Source organism: Thamnophis sirtalis, unplaced genomic scaffold (assembly GCF_051295495.1).
Source record: "Thamnophis sirtalis isolate CommonGarterSnake01/CBP01778 unplaced genomic scaffold, rThaSir2_p1.2 scaffold_4, whole genome shotgun sequence".
Taxonomy (NCBI): domain Eukaryota; kingdom Metazoa; phylum Chordata; class Lepidosauria; order Squamata; family Natricidae; genus Thamnophis; species Thamnophis sirtalis.
The window spans coordinates 137911616-137934881 of record NW_028261384.1 but is presented as its reverse complement, the minus strand read 5'-3'; the positions used below and the strand labels follow the sequence as shown (position 1 = coordinate 137934881).

Genomic DNA, 23266 nt, shown 5'->3' with positions numbered 1-23266 from the left:
GCTGTCTGGGGGATTTTGGGACTTGAAATCCACAGGACTTCAAGTCCCCAAGGTTGAGAAACACTGATTTAGCGGCTTGTGCTGGACATTGTGGTTTATCCGTTTCAGGTTTTTTTAATAATGTGGTGGGAAGATGGCTTGTACGATATGCCTTTTATTGGGGAGTGTTTTTCCATTTAGCAATTTTTAAACTTGGGTGTGAAACCTGGCGATCTCACCACGCCAGCCAAGCCAGAGTCAAAAAGGCATTCCCAATAAACAACAAATCTCTAAATCACAGTCACCAAGTGGGCCTAGGATGATGGTTTATCCTGTTTGTCTGGGGGGTGGGGTGTTATTCAATAAACCAAGTTAATGGACAAAGGCAGCTTGCGAAATCCTCTTTTGTGGTTATCACAAAACACTTTTCTGGCTCATCTCATTTCTCTGCATTGCTTTTTTTTTTAACATGTTGGAAGATGCCCAGGGTCTCATTGGCGAGACGGGCAATTACATAGACTCCCAGAGCTGGAAGGGACCTTGGAGGTCTTCTAGTCCACCCCCTTCTTAACCGAGACAGGACATCTTATTCTCTCCGGGACAAATGCTTGTCCAATCTTTTGGAAAACCTTCGGTTGGTCTAACAAATAAATCACTTGAGTAAATAAACTGGTAATTCAGATCTCCTCACTTAGTCATAAATATCCTTGTTTCCCTCTGTCCTTGCCTTCTTCTCAAATCACATTTCTCTTGATTACACAACAGTTCCTTGAAAGGCTTCAAGCAATTTTGGGTGTTTTCCTGAGGACTGTTTGTTATTTTACGTTTTAAATCAATCAATACATAAATGGAGGGGAGGGGACGCAGTGGGAAGCTTGCTATTGTCTGCAAGTTCTCTCTTTAACGTTCCCCTTTATTTTTTCCCTCCCTTGTTCCCGTTTCCAAATGTTCATGTTTTGGGCTACTGGGAAAAAGTTTTGCTCTCGGTTTGTCTGTCTGTCTCTTCCTCTTTCTGTCTCTCTCTTTCTTCCTTTTTCTCTCTCTTCCTGTTCTTCTCTCTCTCTCTTTCTCCCTCTCTCCTTCTCTCTCTTTCTCCCTTTCTCTCTCTCTCTCCTCTCTGTCTTCCTGTTCCCCCCCTCTCTCTTCCTTACTCTCTCACATCAACCTCTCTCTCCATCTGTCTCTCTCTCTTCCTCTCTCTGTCTTCCTCTCTGTCTTCCTCTTTCTTGTCCTGATCCTCTCCCTCCCTCTTTCTCTCTTTCTTCATACTCTGTCTCACTCTCTTCCTCTCTCTCTGCCTCTTCCTCTCTTTCTCTTCCTGTTCCTTTCTCTCTTTCTTTCTCCCTCTTCCTTTTTCTTCCTCTCTCCCTCCTTCTCTTTCTTACTCTCTCTGGCTCACTCTTTTCCTCTCTCTCTCCCTGCCTCCTCCTCTCTTTCTCTTCCTCTTCCTTTCCCTCTTCCTCTCTTTCTTCCTCTTCTTCTCTTTCTTCCTCACTTTCTGTCTCGCTCTCTTCCTCTCTCCCTCTTCCTCTCTTCCTATTCATTTCTTCCTTTCTTTCTTTCTCTCTGTCTCTTTCTGTTCCTCTCTCTATATCTTCCTGTTCCTTTCCCTCTTCCTCTCTTTCTTCCTCTTCCTCTTTCTTCCTTGCTTTCTGTCTCCCTCTCTCCCTCTTCCTATTCATTTCTTCATTTCTCTTTCTTTCTCTCTGTCTCGTTCTCTTCCTCTTCCTCTCTCTTTCTCTTCCTGTTCCTTTCTCTCTCTCTCTCTCTCTCTCTCTCTCTCTCTCTCGTTCTTTCTTTCTTTCTCTCTCTCTCTTTCTTCCTTCCTCTGTTTCCCTCTTCCTCTCTCTCTCTCTCTCTCTTTTAAAGGGAGGGGATTGGAGAAAAGCCAGACAGTTCCCCCCCCTTCTCCTTCTTGCCTGGTCTTCGAGGAACAAAGACAGGGGAAGCAAGCTGGGTGGGTGGGTGGCTTGGCCGGAGATCAAAGGCGTCGGGGGTGGGGGTGGGGGGAAGGGAGAGGAAAACATACTCGCCCCCTTGTAAGACCCGAGACGACTTTGAGAAGAAGTCATAATCCTTTCATGCAACTTTTAGAAAACCCAAGCCAGGAAAAGGGCATTAGGATTAGAATTAGGATTATTTGGGTGGCTGGCTGGGGGTGGGTGGGGGGAGGTTAGGGGTGTTGCCGGCGAATTTTACAACCGAGCTGGCAGGGGGGGGTGAGGAGGAGAAAAGGAGAGGCCGGAAGTGGTCCCTTTTTGGCCTGGAGCCAAAAGCCGAAAGGAAGGGGCCGCATCCCACGGGAGAGGAAATAGGGGGCACGGGGCAGTGACCTCCCGCCAAAGGCAAGCACAGAGAAAAGAGAAAGACCTCATGAGTCAACCCCATTCAGAGGACGACACAATGAGGAGATTCGGAAGAGGGGAGAGAGAGAGAGAGAGAGAGAGAAAGAGAGGGAGAAAGAGAGAGACAAAGCAGGGCCCAGGATGGAGGAGAGATCCGCAGAATAACGAGAGAGCTTGGAGTCCTAGTGGACAACCATTTAAATAGGAGCCAGCCGTGTGCAGCAGCTGCCAAAAAAGCCAACACAGTTCTAGGCTGCATCAACAGAGGGATAGAATCAAGATCACGTGAAGGGTTAATACCACTTTACAAGGCCTTGGTAAGGCCACACTTGGAATACGGCATTCAGTTTTGGTCGCCACGATGTAGAAAAGATGTGGAGACTCTAGAAAGAGTGCAGAGAAGAGCAACCAAGGGGATTAGGGGACTGGAGGCTAAAACATAGGAAGAACGGTTGCAGGAACTGGGGATGTCTAGTTGAATGAAAAGAAGGACCAGGGGAGACATGATAGCAGTCTTCCAATATCTCAGGGGTTGCCCCAAAGAAGAGGGAGTCAAACTATTCTCCAGGGCACCTGAGGGTAGAACAAGAAGCAATGGGTGGAAACTAATCAAGGAGAGAAGCAACTTAGAACTGAGGAGGAATTTCCTGACAGAACAATTAATCAGTGGGACAGAAGTTGCCTCCAGAAGTTGTGAATGCCCCAACACTGGAAGTCTTTAAGAAGAGGTTGGATAGCCATTTGTCTGGAACAAATATAGGTATAGGGTTTCCTGCCTAGGCAGGGGGTTGGACTTGAAGACCTCCAAGGTCCCTTCCAACTCTGCTATTGTATCTAGTCTAGTCCAAATATTGGAGAATTTGCCCCACTTGGGCAAGGAATTGGAGGCCTGGCCGTGTGTGGGCAAAAGAGCTTGTTTGCATGGGTATTTCTTTCCCAAAGGATATTTTGGGGAAGTGTGTGTGTGTGTGTGTGTGATGACACACAGGGCCATCCTATTTTAGAATTTCCGCCAGGGAGCCAGGTGGGTGGCTGGCTGGCTGGAAGAGGGGGCAAAAGCTTATTTTATACTCAACGTTGGCGAGATGGCTGGAGCACAAAAAGGAAGAATGATGTCATTCTCTCTCTCTCTCTCTCTCTCTCTCTTTCTTTCTCTCTCTCTCTCTCACACACACACACAGACACACACACACCGAGGCTGCTGAAACCCCTGCAGACCTCTTGGGCTTGTCTGAATCCCTCTGCATTGGTGTGTCTTGCTGGTTTCGAGAGTTTGACTATTGGACGCCATCCAATAAAGGTAGTCCTTTGACTTACGACCACAAACGAGCCCCACGTTGCTGAGCGAGGTGGTTTGTTCTGACCCAAGCTTCCTTAAAAAGCAAAACTTCTTTTATTTACACGACGGTGAATTCCTTTCATTCACAGTCAGCAAGGCTTAGCAAACACTCTTTCAGAGGAATGTTTATCCACACGAACCTTATCTCGCTCGGCGAGCTGCCAGCTAACTAGTTTCCACACACAAGGGAAATCAACACTTGGCATGGCTGTGAATTCCCTTCGTTCACAGTCCGCAAGGTTTAGCGAACACTCTTTCAGAGGAATGTTTATCCACACGCACCTTATCTCGCTCGGCGACTGCCAGATAACTAGTTTCCACACACAGGGGAAGTCAACACTTGGCACGACTGTGAATTCCTTTCATTCACAGTCCGCAAGGCTTAGCAAACACTCTTTCAGAGGAATGTTTATCCACACGCACCTTATCTCGCTCGGCGACTGCCAGATAACTAGTTTCCACACACAGGGGAAGTCAACACTTGGCACGATTGTGAATTCCTTTCATTCACAGTCCGCAAGGTTTAGCAAACACTCTTTCAGAGGAATGTTTCTCCACACGCACCTTAGCTCGCTCGGCGAGCTGCCAGATAACTAGTTTCCACACACAGGGGAAGGCAACACTTGGCACAACTGTGAATTCCTTTCATTCACAGTCCGCAAGGTTTAGCGAACACTCTTTCAGAGGAATGTTTATCCACACGCACCTTATCTCGCTCGGCGAGCTGCCAGATAACTAGTTTCCACACACAGGGGAAGGCAACACTTGGCACGGCTGTGAATTCCTTTCATTCACAGTCCGCAAGGTTTAGCAAACACTCTTTCAGAGGAATGTTTCTCCACACGCACCTTATCTCGCTCGGCGAGCTGCCAGATAACTAGTTTCCACACACAGGGGAAGGCAACACTTGGCACGGCTGTGAATTCCTTTCATTCACAGTCCGCAAGGCTTAGCAAACACTCTTTCAGAGGAATGTTTATCCACACGCACCTTATCTCGCTCGGCAAGCTGCCAGATAACTAGTTTCCACACACAGGGGAAGGCAACACTTGGCACGGCTGTGAATTCCTTTCATTCACAGTCCGCAAGGTTTAGCGAACACTCTTTCAGAGGAACGTTTATCCACACGAACCTTATCTCGTTTGTAACTAGTTTCCAAACGCTGGGCAAGGCACAGAGTCTCTTATAGTCACAGACAGAATTTCCTACTCTTGAAGCAACTGAAGGAACGAATTATTTCCTGTAAAAGCCCACTCCCCGTTCGCTCCTCTTTTATGTCCTAGGGAGGGGCCAATCACCTTCAAGGTGTAGCTTTACTCCTAAGTCGACCCTGCTTTCTTAGTTGTTCTTGTCTTCTGGCAGCTCTGCGTATGCGCACACGGGGAACAGGCTCCAGATGTTCTTCTGCCTCACTGTTGTCTAACTCCCTCTCTGCCTCCGACGCAGAGCCCTCGTCTGAGCTTTCCTGAGCCGCCAGGACTGGCCCATGTTCCTCCCCAACCCTCCTCAGTGTCTGATTCAGCTGCTAGCTCTTCTGGCCGCCGACAGGCCACGACACAGTTGCTGAGTGAGCTTGTCCCGCGTGTTAAGGCCTTCTCTTGCCGCCATTCTTAAGTGAATCGCTGCGGTTGTTGTGTCAGGAACATGGTCATTCAGCGAATCCATTTTTCCCTCCGTTGACTTGGCTCGGCAGACGGTCGCAAAAGTGGACACGGCGACGGTCATAAATCCGAGGCAGTTGCCAAGAGTCTGGATTTTGATCACATGATGGTGGGGATGCTGAAACGGTTGTTAAGTGTGAATAACGGTCATAAGTCACTTTTTTCAGTGCTGTGGTAAAATTTGAATGGTCACTAAACAAACTGTCGTAAGTCGAGGACTCCTTGTAGATGCCATCCAAGCACAGGGAGTCCTCGCCATGCAGCTGCAATTGAGTCCAAAATTTTTCCTTGCTAAGCAAGGCCGTCGTTAAACGAAGCTTTGCCCCCTTTTATGACTTGTCTTGCCACTGTTCTTAAGCGAGTTGCTGCCGTTGTTCCGTTAGGACACACGGCTGTTAAGTGAAGCCGGCTTCCCTTGCCTGTCAGAAGGTCGCTAAATGGGATCACATAACCCTGGGACACTGCAACCGTCATAAATATGAGTCATTTGCTTAGCAACCCAAATTATGATCGCCTCACCGTCGGAATCCTGCAACGGTCATAAGTGTGAAAAATGGCCACGGGTCACTTTTTCCAGGGCTGTTGTATACCGAAACGGTCGCGAAATGAATTGTAATTCGAGGATTACCTCTACCCTTTTCACGCTCCGTGAAATTGTTCTGTGAAAACGTTTGTTGCAGATTGAGAAAAAATCTGTTTTGTTCTGTGGTGCCGTAGCTGGGAACTGAACTGAACAGAGTTGGAAGGTCTTTGAACCCAAGGCACGTGGAGCCCCCTCTGCAGGCACGCCTGCGCATGAGCCTCCTGCCAGCCAACTGATTTTCAGGTCTCCCGTGCTCCGTTTTTGGTGCCAAAAGGAGGAACCAAAATAGAGGGCCTCCGGAACACGGGGGAGGCCATTTTCGTCCTCCCGGCAGAGATACAGAGAGAGGGGGGGGCAGAGATACACACACACACACACACACACACACACACAGGGAGAGAGAGGGGGGGCAGAGATACACAGAGAGAGAGGCAGAGAAAGAGACAGAGAGAGACAGAGATATATACACACAGAGAGAGATAGAGAGAGAGACAGGCAGAGATACAGAGAGAGGGGGAGCAGAGATACACACACATACACACACAGGCAGAGATACACACACACACACAGAGAGGCAGAGATACACAGAGAGAGAGGCAGAGAAAGACAGAGAGAGAGACAGAGATATACACACACACAGAGAGAGAGAGAGACTGGCAGAGATACAGAGAAAGAGAGAGGCAGATAGATAGATGATAGATAGATAGATAGATAGATAGATAGATAGATAGATAGATAGATAGATAGATAGATACAGAGAGAGAGAGAGAGAGAGACAGAAAGACAGACAGACAGACAGAGGCAGAGATACCAAGAGAGAGAGAGAGACAGAGGCAGAGATACAGAGCAAGAGATAGATAGATAGATAGATAGATAGATAGATAGATAGATAGATAGATAGATAGATAGATAGATAAATAGATAGAGATAGATAGATGATAGATAGATAGATGATAGATAGATAGATAGATAGATAGATAGATAGATAGATAGATAGATACAGACAGACAGACAGACAGACAGACAGACAAAGAGGCAGAGATACCAAGAGAGAGAGAGAGAGGCAGAGATATAGAGAGAAAGAAAGAAAGAGAGAGAGAGAGAGAGAGGCAGAGATACAGAGAGAGAGGCAGATAGATAGATAGATAGATAGATGATAGATAGATGATAGATAGATAGATAAATAGATAGATACAGAGAGACAGACAGACAGACAGACAGAGGCGGAGATACCAAGAGAGAGAGAGAGAGAGAGAGAGAGAGACAGAGAGACAGAGAGACAGAGAGACAGAGAGAGGGGGGAGGCACAGATACAGATAGAGAGGGAGAGAGATACAGAGAAAGAGAGAGAGAAAGAGAGAGAGAGAGAGAGAGGCAGAGATACTCTGAGAGAGAAAGAGAGAGAGATACCGAGAGTGAGTGAGAGAGAGAGAGAGAGAGGCAGAGATACTGAGAGAGATAGAAAGAGAGGCATAGATACCAAGAGAGAGAGTCAGAGAGAGTCAGATATATATATATATATATAGAGAGAGAGAGAGATACCGAGAGAGAGAGAGAGAGAGAGAGAGAGAGAGATACCGAGAGAGAGAGATACCGAGAGAGAGAGAGAGAGAGAGAGAGAGAGAGAGAGAGAGAGAGAGAGAGAGAGAGAGAGAGAGGGGGGGGGCAGAGAGAGGCAGAGATATAGAGAGAGAAAGAGAGAGAGATACAGAGAGAGAGAGAAGGGAGGGCAGGCCATGGAAGGAATCTGAAGACGAATTGGCCAGGATTAAACCTAAAAGATGAATCCTGGATCGTGTCTGTCCGGCTCTCTTTCAAAGCCAAGGGAAAAACTGGGGAGGGGGAGAGGCTGGGGGCTGGGGAGGGGGGGCTGTCTCTGCTTTGAAATTCAGAAGCTTACAGGTTTGGGAAGCTGGGCCTCTGTTTAACTTTGGTTATTTGGCAGCACCCACGCATCTTAGAAAATGCCGCTGGCCAGGAATTCTTGGCACTCCCGCTACGTTTCCCCCCACCCTGTGCCAGGCGGGGAAACCGGAGCGGCGACTGAATGCTCTGGGATGGGATCCTATTTGGACCTATGACCCACTTTTACTGGTAGTCTTCAGCTTAAGACCGTCACTGTGCGGTGTTAGGATGGAGTTCAGAAAAAGCAACTTGACGGCCTGTCCTTAAAGTTGTAGCTCTCTTTCTCCCTCTTTCTCTTTCTCTTTCTCTTTCTCTCTCTCTCTCTCTCTCTCTCTCTCTCTCTCTCTCGTCCTCTCCCTCTCTATCTCTCTCCCTCCCTCTTCCTTGCTCTCTCTCTTTTGCTGTTTCTCTCTCATCTTTCTCTCTCATTTCTTTCTCTTCTCTCTCCCTTTCTCATCTTTCTCTTCCTTTTTCTCATTCTCTTACTCTCTTTCTCATTCTCTCTCTTGTCCTCTCCCTCTTCCTCTCTCTCTCTTTCTCTTTCTCTCTCATCTTTCTCTCTAATCCTCTCCCTCTATATCTCTCTCTCCCTCCCTCTTCCTCGCTCTCTCTCTCTTTCGCTCTTTCCCTCTCATCTTTCTCTCTCATTTCTTTCTCTTCTCTCTCCCTTTCTCATCTTTCTCTTCCTCTTTTTCTCATTCTCTCACTTGCTTTCTCATTCTCTCTCTTGTCCTTTCCCTCTTCCCCCCCTCTCTCTCTTTCTCTTTCTCATCTTTCTCTCTAATCCTCTCCCTCTATATCTCTCCCTCCCTCCCTCTCTCTTTCTCTCTCATTCTCTTTCTCTCTCATCTTTCTCTCTTATTTCTTTCTCCTTCTCTCCCTCTCTCATCTTTCTTCCTCTTTCTCTCACTCTCTCACTCTCTCTCACTTCCTCTCTCTTGTTCTCTTCCTCTCTCCCTCTTCCTCTCTCTCATCTCTCTCTCATCTTTCTCTTCTTCTCTCTCTCTCATCTTTCTCTTTCATCTTTCTTTCTCTCATCGCTTTTTGTCTCTCTCTCTTTCTCATCTTCCTCTTCCTCTCTCTTCCTCTCTCTTCCTCTCTCATTCTCTCTTCCTCCTCTGTTTTCTCTCATCTTTCTCTCTTTTTCCTTTTCTGTCTCTGTCTCTCTCTCTCTCTCTCCCTCTCCCCCCCTCTCTCTCTCTCACACACACACCCTGTGGGCACATGATCACATTTCAGGGCTTGGCATTTGACTCAGATTTACGACTGGTTGCAGAGTACTGCATCCATCTGACTGAAATTTGTGAGAGTTTTTTTGCTGAATTTTTGGCAGAAAGGGCGAAACAGTTGTCTATTGAATATGCCGGTTCCACTTAAAGACTACACGATTCACTTAAAGACCAGAGTGACGCGCTTCACGCTCATAAAATTGAGTCCGGTCACGTGGTACCTTGACTTATGACCGTAACAAATTAGGAGCGAAAGTCCAGGCAACATTAGTAATTTGAAGGTTACAAGGGAGTCCTCAACTTACGACCGCAATTGAATCCAAAACTTCTGTTGCTGAGAGAGACGGTTAATAACCGGGTTATTCCCCGTTTCATGGCCTTTCTCGCCACAGTGGTTAAATGAATCACTGCAGTTGCTAAGTTAGGAACACGGTCATTAAGTGAATCAGGCTTTCCTGTTGTCATGAGGTCGTAGACGGGAATCACATGACACTACAACCGTCGTAAATACGGACCAGGTGCCAAGCGGTCTAATTTTAACCACATGACCATGGGGATGGCCACAATGGTCGTAAGTGTGAAAAACAGTTGTGGGTCACTTTTTTTTAGTACCGTTGTAACGTCAATTGGTCGCTAAAGGAATCGTTGCAAATCAAGTGCTTCCTATACTTATAATAGGATAACCAGATCTCAGGTCTAATTTTCAAACTGACCACAAGTTGGCAGCAGAGAGAGACAAAGAAGATATTAGCTCTGTGCTGCCATCTAGCCACCGTTTGGAACATTGCAGTCTGGTTATGAGAATCCTTCTTCTTTTAAGGACTTCACGCCTTAACCACAACCGCTTCATAGTGTGAAGTCGTGGTACGTTGTCTGAAGTTTAAACCGCCATTCTCCCTACCTGTTTTTCTAATATACCGCCAGTCGGGATTGTAAGGTGGTTCTTGAATTTTAAAGGCCCCGGAAACCAGAGTTGCTTTCTGCGTGAAGCAGAGCCTCCACCAGCAGCGGCAGTCTACCTTGGATTAGGAGGAGGAGAAAAACGGGCAGCGTCTCGAGGCCCGGGATGGGCCCAGCCCCAGGTGGGCCTGTAGAAGGCTGCCTGACAGGGAAATACGTGGATCCTTGGATCGGGAGAGATTAAATTTAATCCCCTGCAATTCCCTCACCTCGACTGCTAATCCAGGGCTATCGACCTCCTGGATTCCAGCCTCTGCCCCTTTGAGTCACCTACATTATGCAAGGAGAGGCTGAAAGTGAGCCAGTAAACAAAAGAATAGAATAGAATAGAATAACAGAGTGGGAAGGGACCTTGGAGGTCTTCTAGTCCAACCCCCTGCCTAGGCAGGAAACCCTACACCACTTCAGACAAACGGTTATCCAACCTCTTCTTTAAAACTTCCAGTGTTGGGGCATTCACAACTTCTGGAGGCAACTTCTGTTCCACTGATGAATTATTCTCACTGTCAGGAAATTCCTCCTAAATTCTAAGTTGCTTCTCTCCTTGATTAGTTTCCACCCATTGCTTCTTGTCCTGCCTTCAGGTGCTTTGGAGAATAGCTTGACTCCCTCTTCTTTGGGGCAACTCCTGAGATATCGGAAGACTGCTATCAGGTCTCCCCTAGTCCTTCTTTTCATTCAACTAGACATCCCCAGTTCCTGCAACCGTTCTTCCTATGTTTTTGCCTCCAGTCCTCTAATCCTCTTTGTTGCTCTTCTCTGCACTCTTTCTAGAGTCTCCACATCTTTTCTACATCGTGGTGACCAAAACTGGATGCCGTATTCCAAGTGTGGCCTTACCAAGGCCTTGTAAAGTGGTATTAACACTTCACCTGATCTTGATTCTATCCCTCTGTTGATGCAGCCTAGAACTGTGTTGGCTTTTTTGGCAGCTGCTGCACACATCTGGCTCATATTTAAATGGTTGTCCACTAGGACTCCAAGATCCCTCTCCCAGTTACTACTATTGAGCAAGGTACCACCTATACTGTACCTGTGCATTTTGTTTTTCTTGCCTAAATGTCAAAACTTACTTTATTTGCTATATTAGGTCTACACCAGGGGTGGGTTCCTGCCAGTTCTAACCTCTTCTGTAGAAAAAGTTCCACAAATCCACCGTGCCCTTTAGAACCAGTTCCAGCTCCCTCCCCCTGTCCGTCCGCACATCATCAAGATGAAGAGCGAGAGGAGGAATTCTGGGAGTTGAAGTCCACAAGTCTTAAAGCTGTCAAGTTTGAACACCCCTGGTTTTTTTTTCTCTAAAGGGTTAGGGGTGCGAGGGTCTTGTAACTTGACAGCTTTAAGACTTGCGTGCTTCAAATGCCAGAGTTTCTGAGCCAACGTTGTTGGCTAAGCCAGAGTGTTGTTAAGTGAGTTTGACCACATTTGACAAGTTGGCCACGCCCACCCAGTCACAGGACTGCCAAGCCACTCCAACTCGGTCACATGGCCGGCAAGCCACTCCCACAAAGCAGTCCACACCTACAGAAGAGGTTCTAAAAAATTTTGAAACCCACCACTGGTCTACAGCTAACACAAGGTGGCCCTCGACGTACAACGGTTTGTTTAATGACCGTTCAGAGTCACAACGTCACGGGGGAAAAAAATGTGACTTAGGACTGTGTTTCAGAGTCACAGTTATGACCTTGGCACCATCCTCGTGATCGCGGGATCAAAATTCAGCTGCTTGGCAAATGATTCATACGTATGACGGTGCCCCAAGGTCACACAATAGCCTTTTGTGGTCTTCTTGCAATGGGGAAGCTAGAGTCACTGATCGAGTGGCTATCTTATCAACTTCAGGGCTTCACTTAAGGACGGTGGCAAGAAAAGCTGGAGAAATGGGGCAAAACGTTTAACAAAGGTCTCCCTTCACAACAGGAGCATTGGGTCCAATTGTGGTCGTAGGTTGAGGACTATCTGTTTTGCCCAATCTTAGCCGTTGTAAGAGGTGTGGACTCCCGTGGCACGACAAAACCGCGCTCGTCAAAATAGCGGTGATAAAATCGCGTCGCTAAAGCCGCGACGTCATCACCGCCGCGACAACAGCGCGGCAACAGAAGGGCACTTTAAAATGGCGCTGCGGCAGAAAGCAGATTTCAATTAAGGTAAGGGTTAGGATTAGGTTTAGGGGTTTGTTTTAGGGTTAGGTTTAGGGTACTGAGTGCTTGGGAATGTGCGGATTTGCCCTCCGCGATTATGTAATCGCGGTAGGGTCGTGTTTTTCCTTAGCGCTTCGAACGGTGCGAATTAGTCTTCACGCTTATGTCTCCGCGGATAAGGGCTTCGCGGATTTTTGGTGGAACCGTGGACTCCAACTCCCGGAAGAATATGATGTCATAGGGAACAGAACAGAATAGAACAGAACATAACAGTGGTGTTTTATGACTGTACGTCCCGCTACGAGTGTATCGGTGCCTGCCGGGTGCACCAGATACCATTCTGGTACGGTGCTCCAGAGGGCCCACCCACCCACCCGCCCGCGCTCCTTACCGGTATTTGAGGTTTTTTGGGCTTCCGCGCATGTGCACGGAGCGTACGGCGCCTGCGCGGCGCTCCACCGAACAGCTGGAGCGTCGCGGAAGCGTACTCACATGCGTGCTGCTCGCATTCATGTCGTGGACGCCTGGCGCCATTGCACCGTACCGGTTGCAACGAGATCCGGAACTCACCACTGGAACAGAATAACAGTGAATGGGATGGAATGGAATGGAATGGAATGGAATGGAATGGAATGGAATAGAATAGAATAGAAAATATGAAAAGAGAAGAGAAGAGAATTAGAATAGAAAATGGAATGGAATAGGATAGGATAGGATAGAATAGAATAGAATAGAAAATATGAAAAGAGAAGAGAGAAGAGAAGAGAATTAGAATAGAAAATGGAATGGAATGGAATAGAATAGAATAGACTAGAAAATATGAAAAGAGAAGAGAGAAGAGAAGAGAATTAGAATAGAAAATGGAATGGAATGGAATAGAATAGAATAGAATAGAAAATATGAAAAGAGAAGAGAATTAGAATAGAAAATGGAATGGAATGGAATAGAATAGAAAACAGAGCAGAATAGAATAACAGAATGGAATTAAAGAATAGAAGAGAATAACAGAATAGAAAATAACAGAATAGCATAGAAAGAATGGAACGGAACGGAACAGAACAGAACAGAACAGGGAATATATGGAACGGAATGGAATAGGAAATATGGATTAGAATATAGAAAAGAAATAGCAAAGAAATAGGATAGAATCAAATAGAATAGAATAGAATAGGGAAATATATGGAACGGAATGGAATAGGAAATATGGAATAGAATATAGAAAAGAAATAGCAAAGAAATAGGATAAAATCGAATAGAATAGAATAGGGAAATATATGGAACGGAATGGAATAGGAAATATGGAATAGAATATAGAAAAGAAATAGCAAAGAAATAGGATAAAATCGAATAGAATAGAATAGGGAAATATATGGAACGGAATGGAATAGGAAACATGGAATAAAATATAGAAAAGAAATAGAGTAGAGTAGAATAGAATAGAATAACAATAGAATAGAATAACAGAATAGAATAGAATAATAGAATAGAAAAATGGAATAGAATAGAAAATATGGAATGGAATAGAATGGAATGCAATGGAAGAGAATAGAAGAGAGAGAAGAGAAGAGAAAATACGGAATGGAACAGAATAGAAAAGAGAATAGAATAGAATAGAATATGGAATGGAATAGAGTAAAATAGAATATAGAATAGAACAGAACAGAATAACAATTGAATAGAATAACAGAATAGCATAGAATAGAAAGGACAGAACGGAATAAAACAGAATGAGCCGAGGTGGCGCAGTGGTTAAATGCAGCACTGCAGTTCAGCAGTTTGGCTGTTCAAATCCCACCAGGCTCAAGGTTGACTCAGCCTTCCATCCTTCCGAGGTGGGTAAAATGAGGACCCGGATTGTTGTTGGGGGCAATATGCTGACTCTGTAAACCGCTTAGAGAGGGCTGAAAGCCCTATGAAGCGGTATATAAGCCTAACTATTGCTATTGCTATTGCTAAAACAGATCCAACAGATTCCCCATGGCCTTCCCTCCCCAGAGTCATGCGGGCCGAAAAATGTTGCCAAGGATGTGGTGGGGTGAATCACCGTTGAGATTAAGAAAAAAAAAGGGGGGGGGGAGAGAAGAAGTGACTTGGCAATGCGTGTGTGTGTGTGTGTGTGTGTGTGTGTGTGTGTGTGTGTGTGATACAATGATGCATCAGCAGGGATAGATAATCACTGGTGTGGATGGAAAGCAGCGTTCGCAAGAGCCAGGTGGAGGTAGAAACACGAAGAGATGGCTGGATCAGACTGCGGATTAACTATAATGCCAGACTTGAGTATCCAGAAAGAAGTGTCTCTTCGTGCCTGTCTGCCGGTTCTCTATAATTTTTTCTTAAAAGTTTTTCAAACAAGACGATTAAAAACGAGGACAAACCTTAAAATCTAAATCTATCTATATATAAATAAATGGCTCGTGGATGTGTGGATGTTCCAGCTTTGAGCAATTTCAACCAAACTTGGTACACAGATGACTTACTCTCTGGAGACAAATGCTGGGGGGGGGGGGAGACACCTCTAACCCCCCTCGGGCTGTGTTCTGTTAAGATACAGCCTGTTGTGCCTTAAAATGGCTTCTACTGTGCCGCACAGTGGAGTTGCCATGGTAACAGCTTCACAGTATCCCACAAGCGGCTCCCTTTAATAAGGGGGACAATCCAACATTAGAAATTACGTTTGGTCCGGATATTTTCCCCCTATAAATACATACCCAAGCAACTCCAGGTTATCAGCTAGTAAACGAATAAAGAAAAGAAGTAAAAAGAAAAAGAAAAGAGAAGGTAAGAAAAGAAAGTTGGGGGGAAAAATAGAAAAGAAGGAGAAAAGTTACCAAGAGGTGACTTCCAGGATTTTTCAAAGCACATTATAAATATATTTTAACCTCTCTCGGTCTAAAGTTACAACGAAGAGGTAATCCTCGATTTACGACCACGACAGCCCAAAATTTCCACAGCTTAGCCACGTTGTAAAGTGAGTTTTCCCCCTTTTTACGACCTTCCCTGCCCCAATTGTTCAGCTAATCCCTGCCGTTGTTAAGTTAGTCACACGGTCATTAAGCAGATCTAACTTCCCCATGGACTTTGCTCGTCAAAAGGTCGCAATGACCCCGAGACACGACAACCGTCCGAAGTACATGCCAGTTGCCAAGCATCTTGAGTTTTGATCCCATGACTCTGGGAATCCTGAAATGATCGTAAGTGCGAAAAACGGTGGTGTCCCTTTTTAAAGTGCTGTTGTCGTTTGAGTGGCGACTAAAGAAAAAGGTCATAAAGTGAGGACTACCTGTATTACACTTAAATCTGCAATCTGTCCTGTTGGATCGATCAACGCACAAATCTCAAATTCCTGTATTTATGGATTGTTACGCCAAAAAAAATCTATTAGAGGTTTCCAGTCACCCATAAATGCAGATATTTGTCTTCTTCTTTCCTGATCTGGAAAGACAATTTATCCATTTCAAAGAATTAATGCCTAATTGTCAACTTCACCAGCCGTTCCTCCATAATACTGATGTCCAATCTTTTTTTATCTCTGTCCAGGTAATCATCTCACCTGGCAGTCATATATTAAAATAATCTTTTTCCTTTCATCCTAAAAAATAAAATTCCAGCTTCATCTGAACATTGATCTTTAAAATCCTCTTGATCAAAGTATGCATTTAGATCAGTGGTTCTCAACCTGTGGGTCAGGACCCCTTTGGGGGGGTGTCGAACGACCCTTTCACGGGGGTCGCTAAAACCATCGGAAAACACGTAATTTCGTTGGTCTTAGGAACCGAGACACCAATTTTGTGGTTGGGGGTCACCACAACATGAGGAACTGTATTAAAGGGTCGTGTGACCCGTCAAAACCGCGTTCCACAAAAGCGCGGTCGACGAAAGCGCGTATGTGACGTCATCACAGCGCGACGAAAAAGATCGAAAAATTAAATTACAGCAAGCCGATTCACATAAAGGTAAGGGTTAGGGTTAGGGTTAGGTTAAGGGTTAGGGTTAGGGTTAGAGCGTTAGCGTTACGTTTAGCGTTAGGTTAAGGGTTAGCGTTAGGTTTTCCGTTAGGTTAAGGGTTAGGTTTAGGGTTAGGTTTAGGGTTAGGTTTAGGGTTAGGTTTGGGGGGGTTAGGGTAAGGTTTTCGCTTTATTTTTACATTTTTCGATCTTTTTCGTCGCGCTGTGATGACGTCACATACACGCTTTCGTCGACCGCGATTTTGTCGTCCGTGGTTTTGTGGTGGAACCAAGGGTCGCGGCATTGGGAAGGTTGAGAACCACTGATTTAGATCCAATTTTTGGTAGCATCTAGCTGGCTTTGCGTGAGCTCTTAGAAGTTAAACATGGCCAAATCCGATTGCTATTTGGACGATCCATGTTTGGGAGCAAGTCTGAGGAATCAAAAAGATTTCCTGGAAACTTGCTTTTGGGTGATTGCAAGAAAACGACATGGATACGGCTACAAACTTATCAGGAGTTGAGGCACAATTGAAGGACACTATCTACATATGTGGTGGTACTTCATGGATATCTGATTTGCGTGATCCGTTGCTTCCTCCGTGGGAGCCTGCGAAGGGGAAGAAATGTTCTAAATTTTTGCGTAACCGGGCAGGAAACAGGGTTTGAAGTTGTCGTTCTCTGACCCTGCCACACGCACGTCACACCCTTAACACAATCCTGGAATTCACTCCTCTACTTCTGCTGCAGGGTTTGCCAATCTCAACAGCTTTAAGCACGGTGGACTTCCACCTCTCAAAATTCCCCCAGCCCGCATGCAAAACACGTCACAGTTTGGGTGCAACCGTTGGTTTCGGTTAATTTTGTGAGTGTCGGGAAGTTGTGGCGTGATTTTGGGGACTTTGGTTGGGGAGGGCAGAAATAAGATAGACATTTTGCAAGATGCAAGCTTGGCTGAACATTTTTTTTTTTTTTTAAGCCTATAATTCTGTGGCTCGCGTCTGATTAAACCGTTTGAACCCGACTCCAGTCCGCAGAGTTGGCACCGATGGTTGGCAGCCCTGGACAGCTGCTGGGGTCATCCAGCACGAAGAAGGGCTGCTAATAGGTTTCTGCTAAGAAACGGCGGCTCAGTGGCCAAGATGCTGAACCTGTCAATCGGAAAGGTCCGGCAGTTCAGCGGTTCGAATCCCTAGTGCCGCGTAACAGAGTGAGCTCCCATGACTTGCCCCAGCTACTGCCAACCTAGCAGTTCGAAAGCACGGCCTTTCTTTGCCATGGGGGGTTCAGCGAATCCCTGCGGTTGTTATGTGAGGAACACGGTTGTTAAGGGAAGCTGTTTCCCCCATTGTTTGTCGGAAGGCCGCGAAAAGTAATCACCTGATTCCGAGACTTGGTGACCTGACCGTCGTAAATATGAACCAGTTGCTAGGCATCCAAATTTCAATGGCAATGACCATGGGGGATGTTGGCAGTGGTTATAAGTCACTTTTTCTCAGTGCCTTTGAATCTTCTTCTTCTTCTATCATCTTCTATCTATATAAAAATGGCTTTTTATGTATGTATGCATGTATGTATGTATGTATGTATGTATGTATGTTTTCTGAGGTTTTCGCGGCTGTTAATATGTAGATCTTTGGTTATTCGGGTTTTCTCCTGCGTAAAATTGGAGGTGTCTTGGCGACGTTTCGACGAAGTCTCATTCGTCATCTTCAGGCTTCGTGCTTCCACGAAGCAAGCTCCCGGAAGCACGAAGCCTGAAGATGACGAATGAGACTTCGTTGAAACGTCGCCAAGACACCTCCAATTTTACGCGGGAGAAAACCCAAATAACCAAAGACCTACCTATGTATGTATGTATGTACGTACGTACGTACGTACGTTCCAGCATAACTCTGGAACGCCTCAAGCAATTTCAAACAAACTTGGTAGGCAGATGACTTACTCTCTGGAGACAAATACTGTGGGGGGTAAGACACTCCTACTACTTTCTCCTATTGGTATCTAATGACTTATCACTTGTTTGTATCTTATGAATAATGATTGTAACTTATTATTTATGATCTATGGCCCATCACCTTGTTGTTTGTATGTACACTGAGAGTTTATGCACCGGAGACAAATTTGCTGTGTGGCCAATCACCCTTGGTCAATAAAGAATTCTATTCTACTCTACTCTATTCTATTTTCCCTATATTCTATTCTATTCTATTCTATTCCATTCCACTCCACTCCACTCCACTCCATTTGATTCTAATTTTCCTTTACATTACATTCCATATATCTATTCTATTCTATTCTATTCTACTCCACTCCACTTGATTCTAATTTTCCTTTACATTCTATTCCATATATTTATTCTATTCTATTCTGTTCTGTTCTATTCTATATTCCCTATATTCTATTCTATTCCATTCCATTCTAATTTTCCTTTCCTTTCCATTCCATATATTTATTCTGCTGTGCTCTCCTCTGCTCTGCTCTCCTCTATTCTATTCCATTCCACTCCACTCCATTCGATTCTAATTTTCTTTTACATTCCATTCCATATATTTATTCTATTCTATATTCCCTATATTCTATTCTATTTCATTCCATTCTAATTTTCCTTTCCATTCCATATATTTATTCTGCTGTGCTCTCCTCTGCTCTCCTCTATTCTATTCTATTCTATATTCTATACTTCTCTATTTCATTCCATTTTCTATTCAATTCAATTCAATTCCATATTCTATTCTATTTTATTCTATTCTATTCTATTCCATCCCATCCCATCATTTTTCTATTCCATTTCATTCCATTCCATTCTTCTGTTCTGTTAAGTTCTTCTTATTCTATTCTATTCTATTCTATTCTATTCTACTCTACTCTACTCTACTCTACTCTACTCTACTCTACTCTACTCTACTCTACTCTACTCTACTCTACTCTACTCTACTCTGTTCTATTCTCTGGTTGGTTTGGGAGCTACAGGGCCACAGAACAAAGTGACTGTTGGCAGAAATGAACCAGGTTTGGAGCAGGAGGGAAAGATTTAAATAATTTCAGTTCTTTGTAGAAGTTCCTCGTCGGATTAAACTAATTTGCAGTCGATCATTGATTAGATTAAACAGGAATTAGGATCTGATACAGTTCATAGCTCAATAGCTCCTTAAGAGTCCTGCTTTTCAATTCGGCCCTTTAGCTACTAAACCAAAATAGCTTTCGTTTCTCGGCAAGCAGTCCTCGAGTTTACGACCGTAACCGAATCTGCAATTTGGGTCGTACGTCGTGAAAGCCGTCGAGCGCGCCCCTTCCTTGAAGGACTGTGATCCATTTTACGACCCTTTATTTGTGACGGTCGTTAAGTGAAATGATTGTTGGCTATAGAGTGGTTGGTTGAGGTTTGTTTTTTTTGGCAAAATATCCTAAATCGTGGTCGTCACTGTGAGACATTTGCTGAGGACTTATGATACGTCCCACAATCGCTGGAAGAAGAGGAGCAATAGAACTCAGAACCTCAAATCTGTTTTTTTGGGGGGGGCGGTTGTAACTTTAAGTGGTCGCTCAGCAGCCGGTCGTAAATCAAGGACTTTCTAAATTTCTTTCATGGCATTCCATTTTTTTTGTTAAAAAAATTATTTTTATTCCACATTTTTTAAACACTAAAACCCCAGTTACACTTTTACAGCTCTCCGTTATCAGTATTTTTTCTTTCTTTCTCATTTCAAATCTTCCATTCTAAGGCCTATTGCTTTCAACATATACCCCCTTATTTCATAGTTACTTATTTTTATTATAGATGCAACGTTTACATCTCTGTTACTTTTCAAATACATGCCATTTCCTTTTGTTATACTTTCTATGTATTCGTTATGCAGTAATTTTACATCTCTTTTCTAGCCAATTATATAATTATATTATAATTATATCTAGCCAAAAATGGGCTCTATTCTATTCTATTCTATTCTATTCCTTATTCTACTCTACTCTATTCTATTCCTTATTCTATTCTATTCTACTCTACTCTATTCTATTCCTTATTCTATTCTATTCCACTCTACTTTACTCAACTCTATTCTATTCCTTATTCTACTCAACTCTATTCTATTCCTTATTCTATTCTATTCTACTCTACTATTCTTTATTCTACTCTACTCTACTCTATTCTATTCCTTATTCTATTCTATTCTACTCTACTATTCCTTATTCTATTCTATTCTACTCTATTCTATTCCTTATTCTATTCTATTCCATTCTACTTTATTCAACTCTATTCTATTCCTTATTCTACTCTACTCTATTCTATTCCTTATTCTATTCTATTCCACTCTACTTAACTCTATTCTATTCCTTATTCTACTCAACTCTATTCTATTCCTTATTCTACTCTACTCTATTCTATTCCTTATTCTATTCTACTCTATTCCTTATTCTATTCTACTTTACTCTTCTCTATTCTATTCCTTATTCTACTCTATTCTATTCCCTATTCTATTCTATTCCTTATTCTACTCTACTCTATTCTATTCCTTATTCTATTCTATTCTACTCTACTATTCTTTATTCTACTCTATTCTATTCTATTCCTTATTCTATTCTATTCCACTCTACTTTACTCAACTCTATTCTATTCCTTATTCTACTCTACTCTATTCTATTCCTTATTCTACTCTACTCTTCTCTATTCTATTCCTTATTCTACTCTACTCTATTCTATTCCTTATTCTATTCCACTCTACTTTACTCAACTCTATTCTATTCCTTATTCTACTCAACTCTATTCTATTCCTTATTCTACTCTACTCTATTCTATTCCTTATTCTATTCTATTCTATTCTACTCTATTCCTTATTCTACTCTACTCTACTCTTCTCTATTCTATTCCTTATTCTACTCTATTCTATTCCCTATTCTATTCTATTTTATTCTATTCTATTCTACTCTACTCTATTTTTATTCTACTCTACTCTATTCCTTATTCTATTCTATTCTATTCTATTCTATTCTATTCTACTCTATTCTATTCCTTATTCGCTGTCACTTCTGGGAATAATAAAAGGAAATATGTAAAGAAATTCAATATATTATGCTCCACATAACTATCGCAGCCAGAATTTCATTCGACCCAAACTGGAACCCAGCAAAATGTCCCCTCAAACGCAGAGATCATTAAGAAGGTGATAGAATGCGCAGAAATGGATAAATTAATAATGGAATTAAGGGACAGAGGAGAAACAGAGTATTTAATACATGGAATAGATGGTATAATTGACATTGCATTTTTTATATCCTTGAATCTACTCTTCGGATGGCTTTGAGTTTCGATTTTTTGTTTTCATGCTCCCCGTTTTTGATTTTCCCCACCAGGCCTGGCTGCAACAATATGGGTACCTGCCCCCGGGCAACCTTCGCACCCACACCCAGCGTTCTCCCCAGTCGGTGTCGGCCGCCATCGCTGCCATGCAGCGTTTCTACGGACTTCGAGTGACGGGCACAGCCGACAGCGAGACTATGACGTGAGTGGCCTTGTTTTTTCTCCTTCTGCGCTCAGGAGTAATTCACCTTTCACCGGATTCTCTTCTTACAAACATGTACTTTTTGAACTCCGGTGTGTGTGTGTGTGTGTGTGTGTGTGTGTGTGTGTTTGAACCCACGATGAATTGGGATATTGTTAATGGATTGCTTGCCAAGCGGTGCTGGAAAGATCAAAAAAAAAAAATTGCAGGATTTTTGTAAGACGCAACTGTAGGCCTTGACCCAAAATCAGGATCATTGCTCCTTCTCTTTCCTGACTAGCACTTAGACTTATATACCACTTTACAGTGCTTTACAGCTCTCTCTTAAGCGGTTTATAGAGTCAGCATCTTGCCCCCAACAATCCTGAGTCCCCGTTTTACTAACCTCGGAAGGTTGAGTCAAACTTGAGCTGGCCAGGATCGAACTGCTGGCAGTAGGCAGAGTTAGCCTGCAGTTGCAATAGCCCTTAGACTTATATTGTGCTTTACAGCCCTTTCTTAAGTGGTTTATAGTCAGCATCTTGTCCCCAACAATCCTGAGTCCTCGTTTTACTAACCTCGGAAGGTTGAGTCAAACTTGAGCTGGCCGGGATCGAACTGCTGGCAGTAGGCAGAGTTAGCCTGCAGTTGCAATAGCCGTTAGACTTATATTGTGCTTTACAGCCCTTTCTTAAGTGGTTTATACTCAGCATCTTGCCCCCAACAATCCTGAGTCCTCGTTTTACTAACCCTGGAAGGTTGAGTCAAAACTTGAGCTGGCCAGGATCGAACTGCTGGCAGTAGGCAGAGTTAGCCTGCAGTTGCAATAGCCCTTAGACTTATATTGTGCTTTACAGCCCTTTCTTAAGTGGTTTATACTCAGCATCTTGTCCCCAACAATCCTGAGTCCTCGTTTTACTAACCTCGGAAGGTTGAGTCAAACTTGAGCTGGCCAGGATCGAACTGCTGGCAGTAGGCAGAGTTAGCCTGCAGTTGCAGTAGCCCTTAGACTTATATTGTGCTTTACAGCCCTTTCTTAAGTGGTTTATACTCAGCATCTTGTCCCCAACAATCCTGAGTCCTCGTTTTACTAACCTCGGAAGGTTGAGTCAAAACTTGAGCTGGCCAGGATCGAACTGCTGGCAGTAGGCAGAGTTAGCCTGCAATTGCAATAGCCCTTAGACTTATATGCTGCTTTACAGTGCTTTACGGCCCTTTCTTAAGTGGTTTATAGTCAGCATCTTGTCCCCAACAATCCTGAGTCCTCGTTTTACTAACCTCAGAAGGTTAATTCAAACTTGAGCTGGCCAGGATCGAACTGCTGGCAGTAGGCAGAGTTAGCCTGCAATTGCAATAGCCCTTAGACTTATATTGTGCTTTACAGCCCTTTCTTAAGTGGTTTATACTCAGCATCTTGCCCCCAACAATCCTGAGTCCTCGTTTTACTAACCTCGGAAGGTTGAGTCAAACTTGAGCTGGCCAGGATCGAACTGCTGGCAGTAGGCAGAGTTAGCCTGCAGTTGCAATAGCCCTTAGACTTATATTGTGCTTTACAGCCCTTTCTTAAGTGGTTTATAGTCAGCATCTTGCCCCCAACAATCCTGAGTCCTCGTTTTACTAACCTCGGAAGGTTGAGTCAAAACTTGAACTGGCCAGGATCGAACTGCTGGCAGTAGGCAGAGTTAGCCTGCAGTTGCAATAGC

The 23266-nt window shown here is 44.0% G+C and overlaps 1 protein-coding gene across 1 annotated transcript in view; it reads left to right on the top strand.

Moving 5' to 3' along the window:
• The window catches only part of MMP14 (matrix metallopeptidase 14), a 51478-nt gene that overhangs the window by 1230 nt on the left and 26982 nt on the right, over window positions 1–23266 (top strand). The window contains exon 2 of the mRNA XM_087714214.1: window positions 21436–21584. Within this exon, the coding sequence (XP_087570340.1) occupies window positions 21436–21584 (149 nt within the window). The remainder of the gene's footprint in view (window positions 1–21435; window positions 21585–23266) is intronic.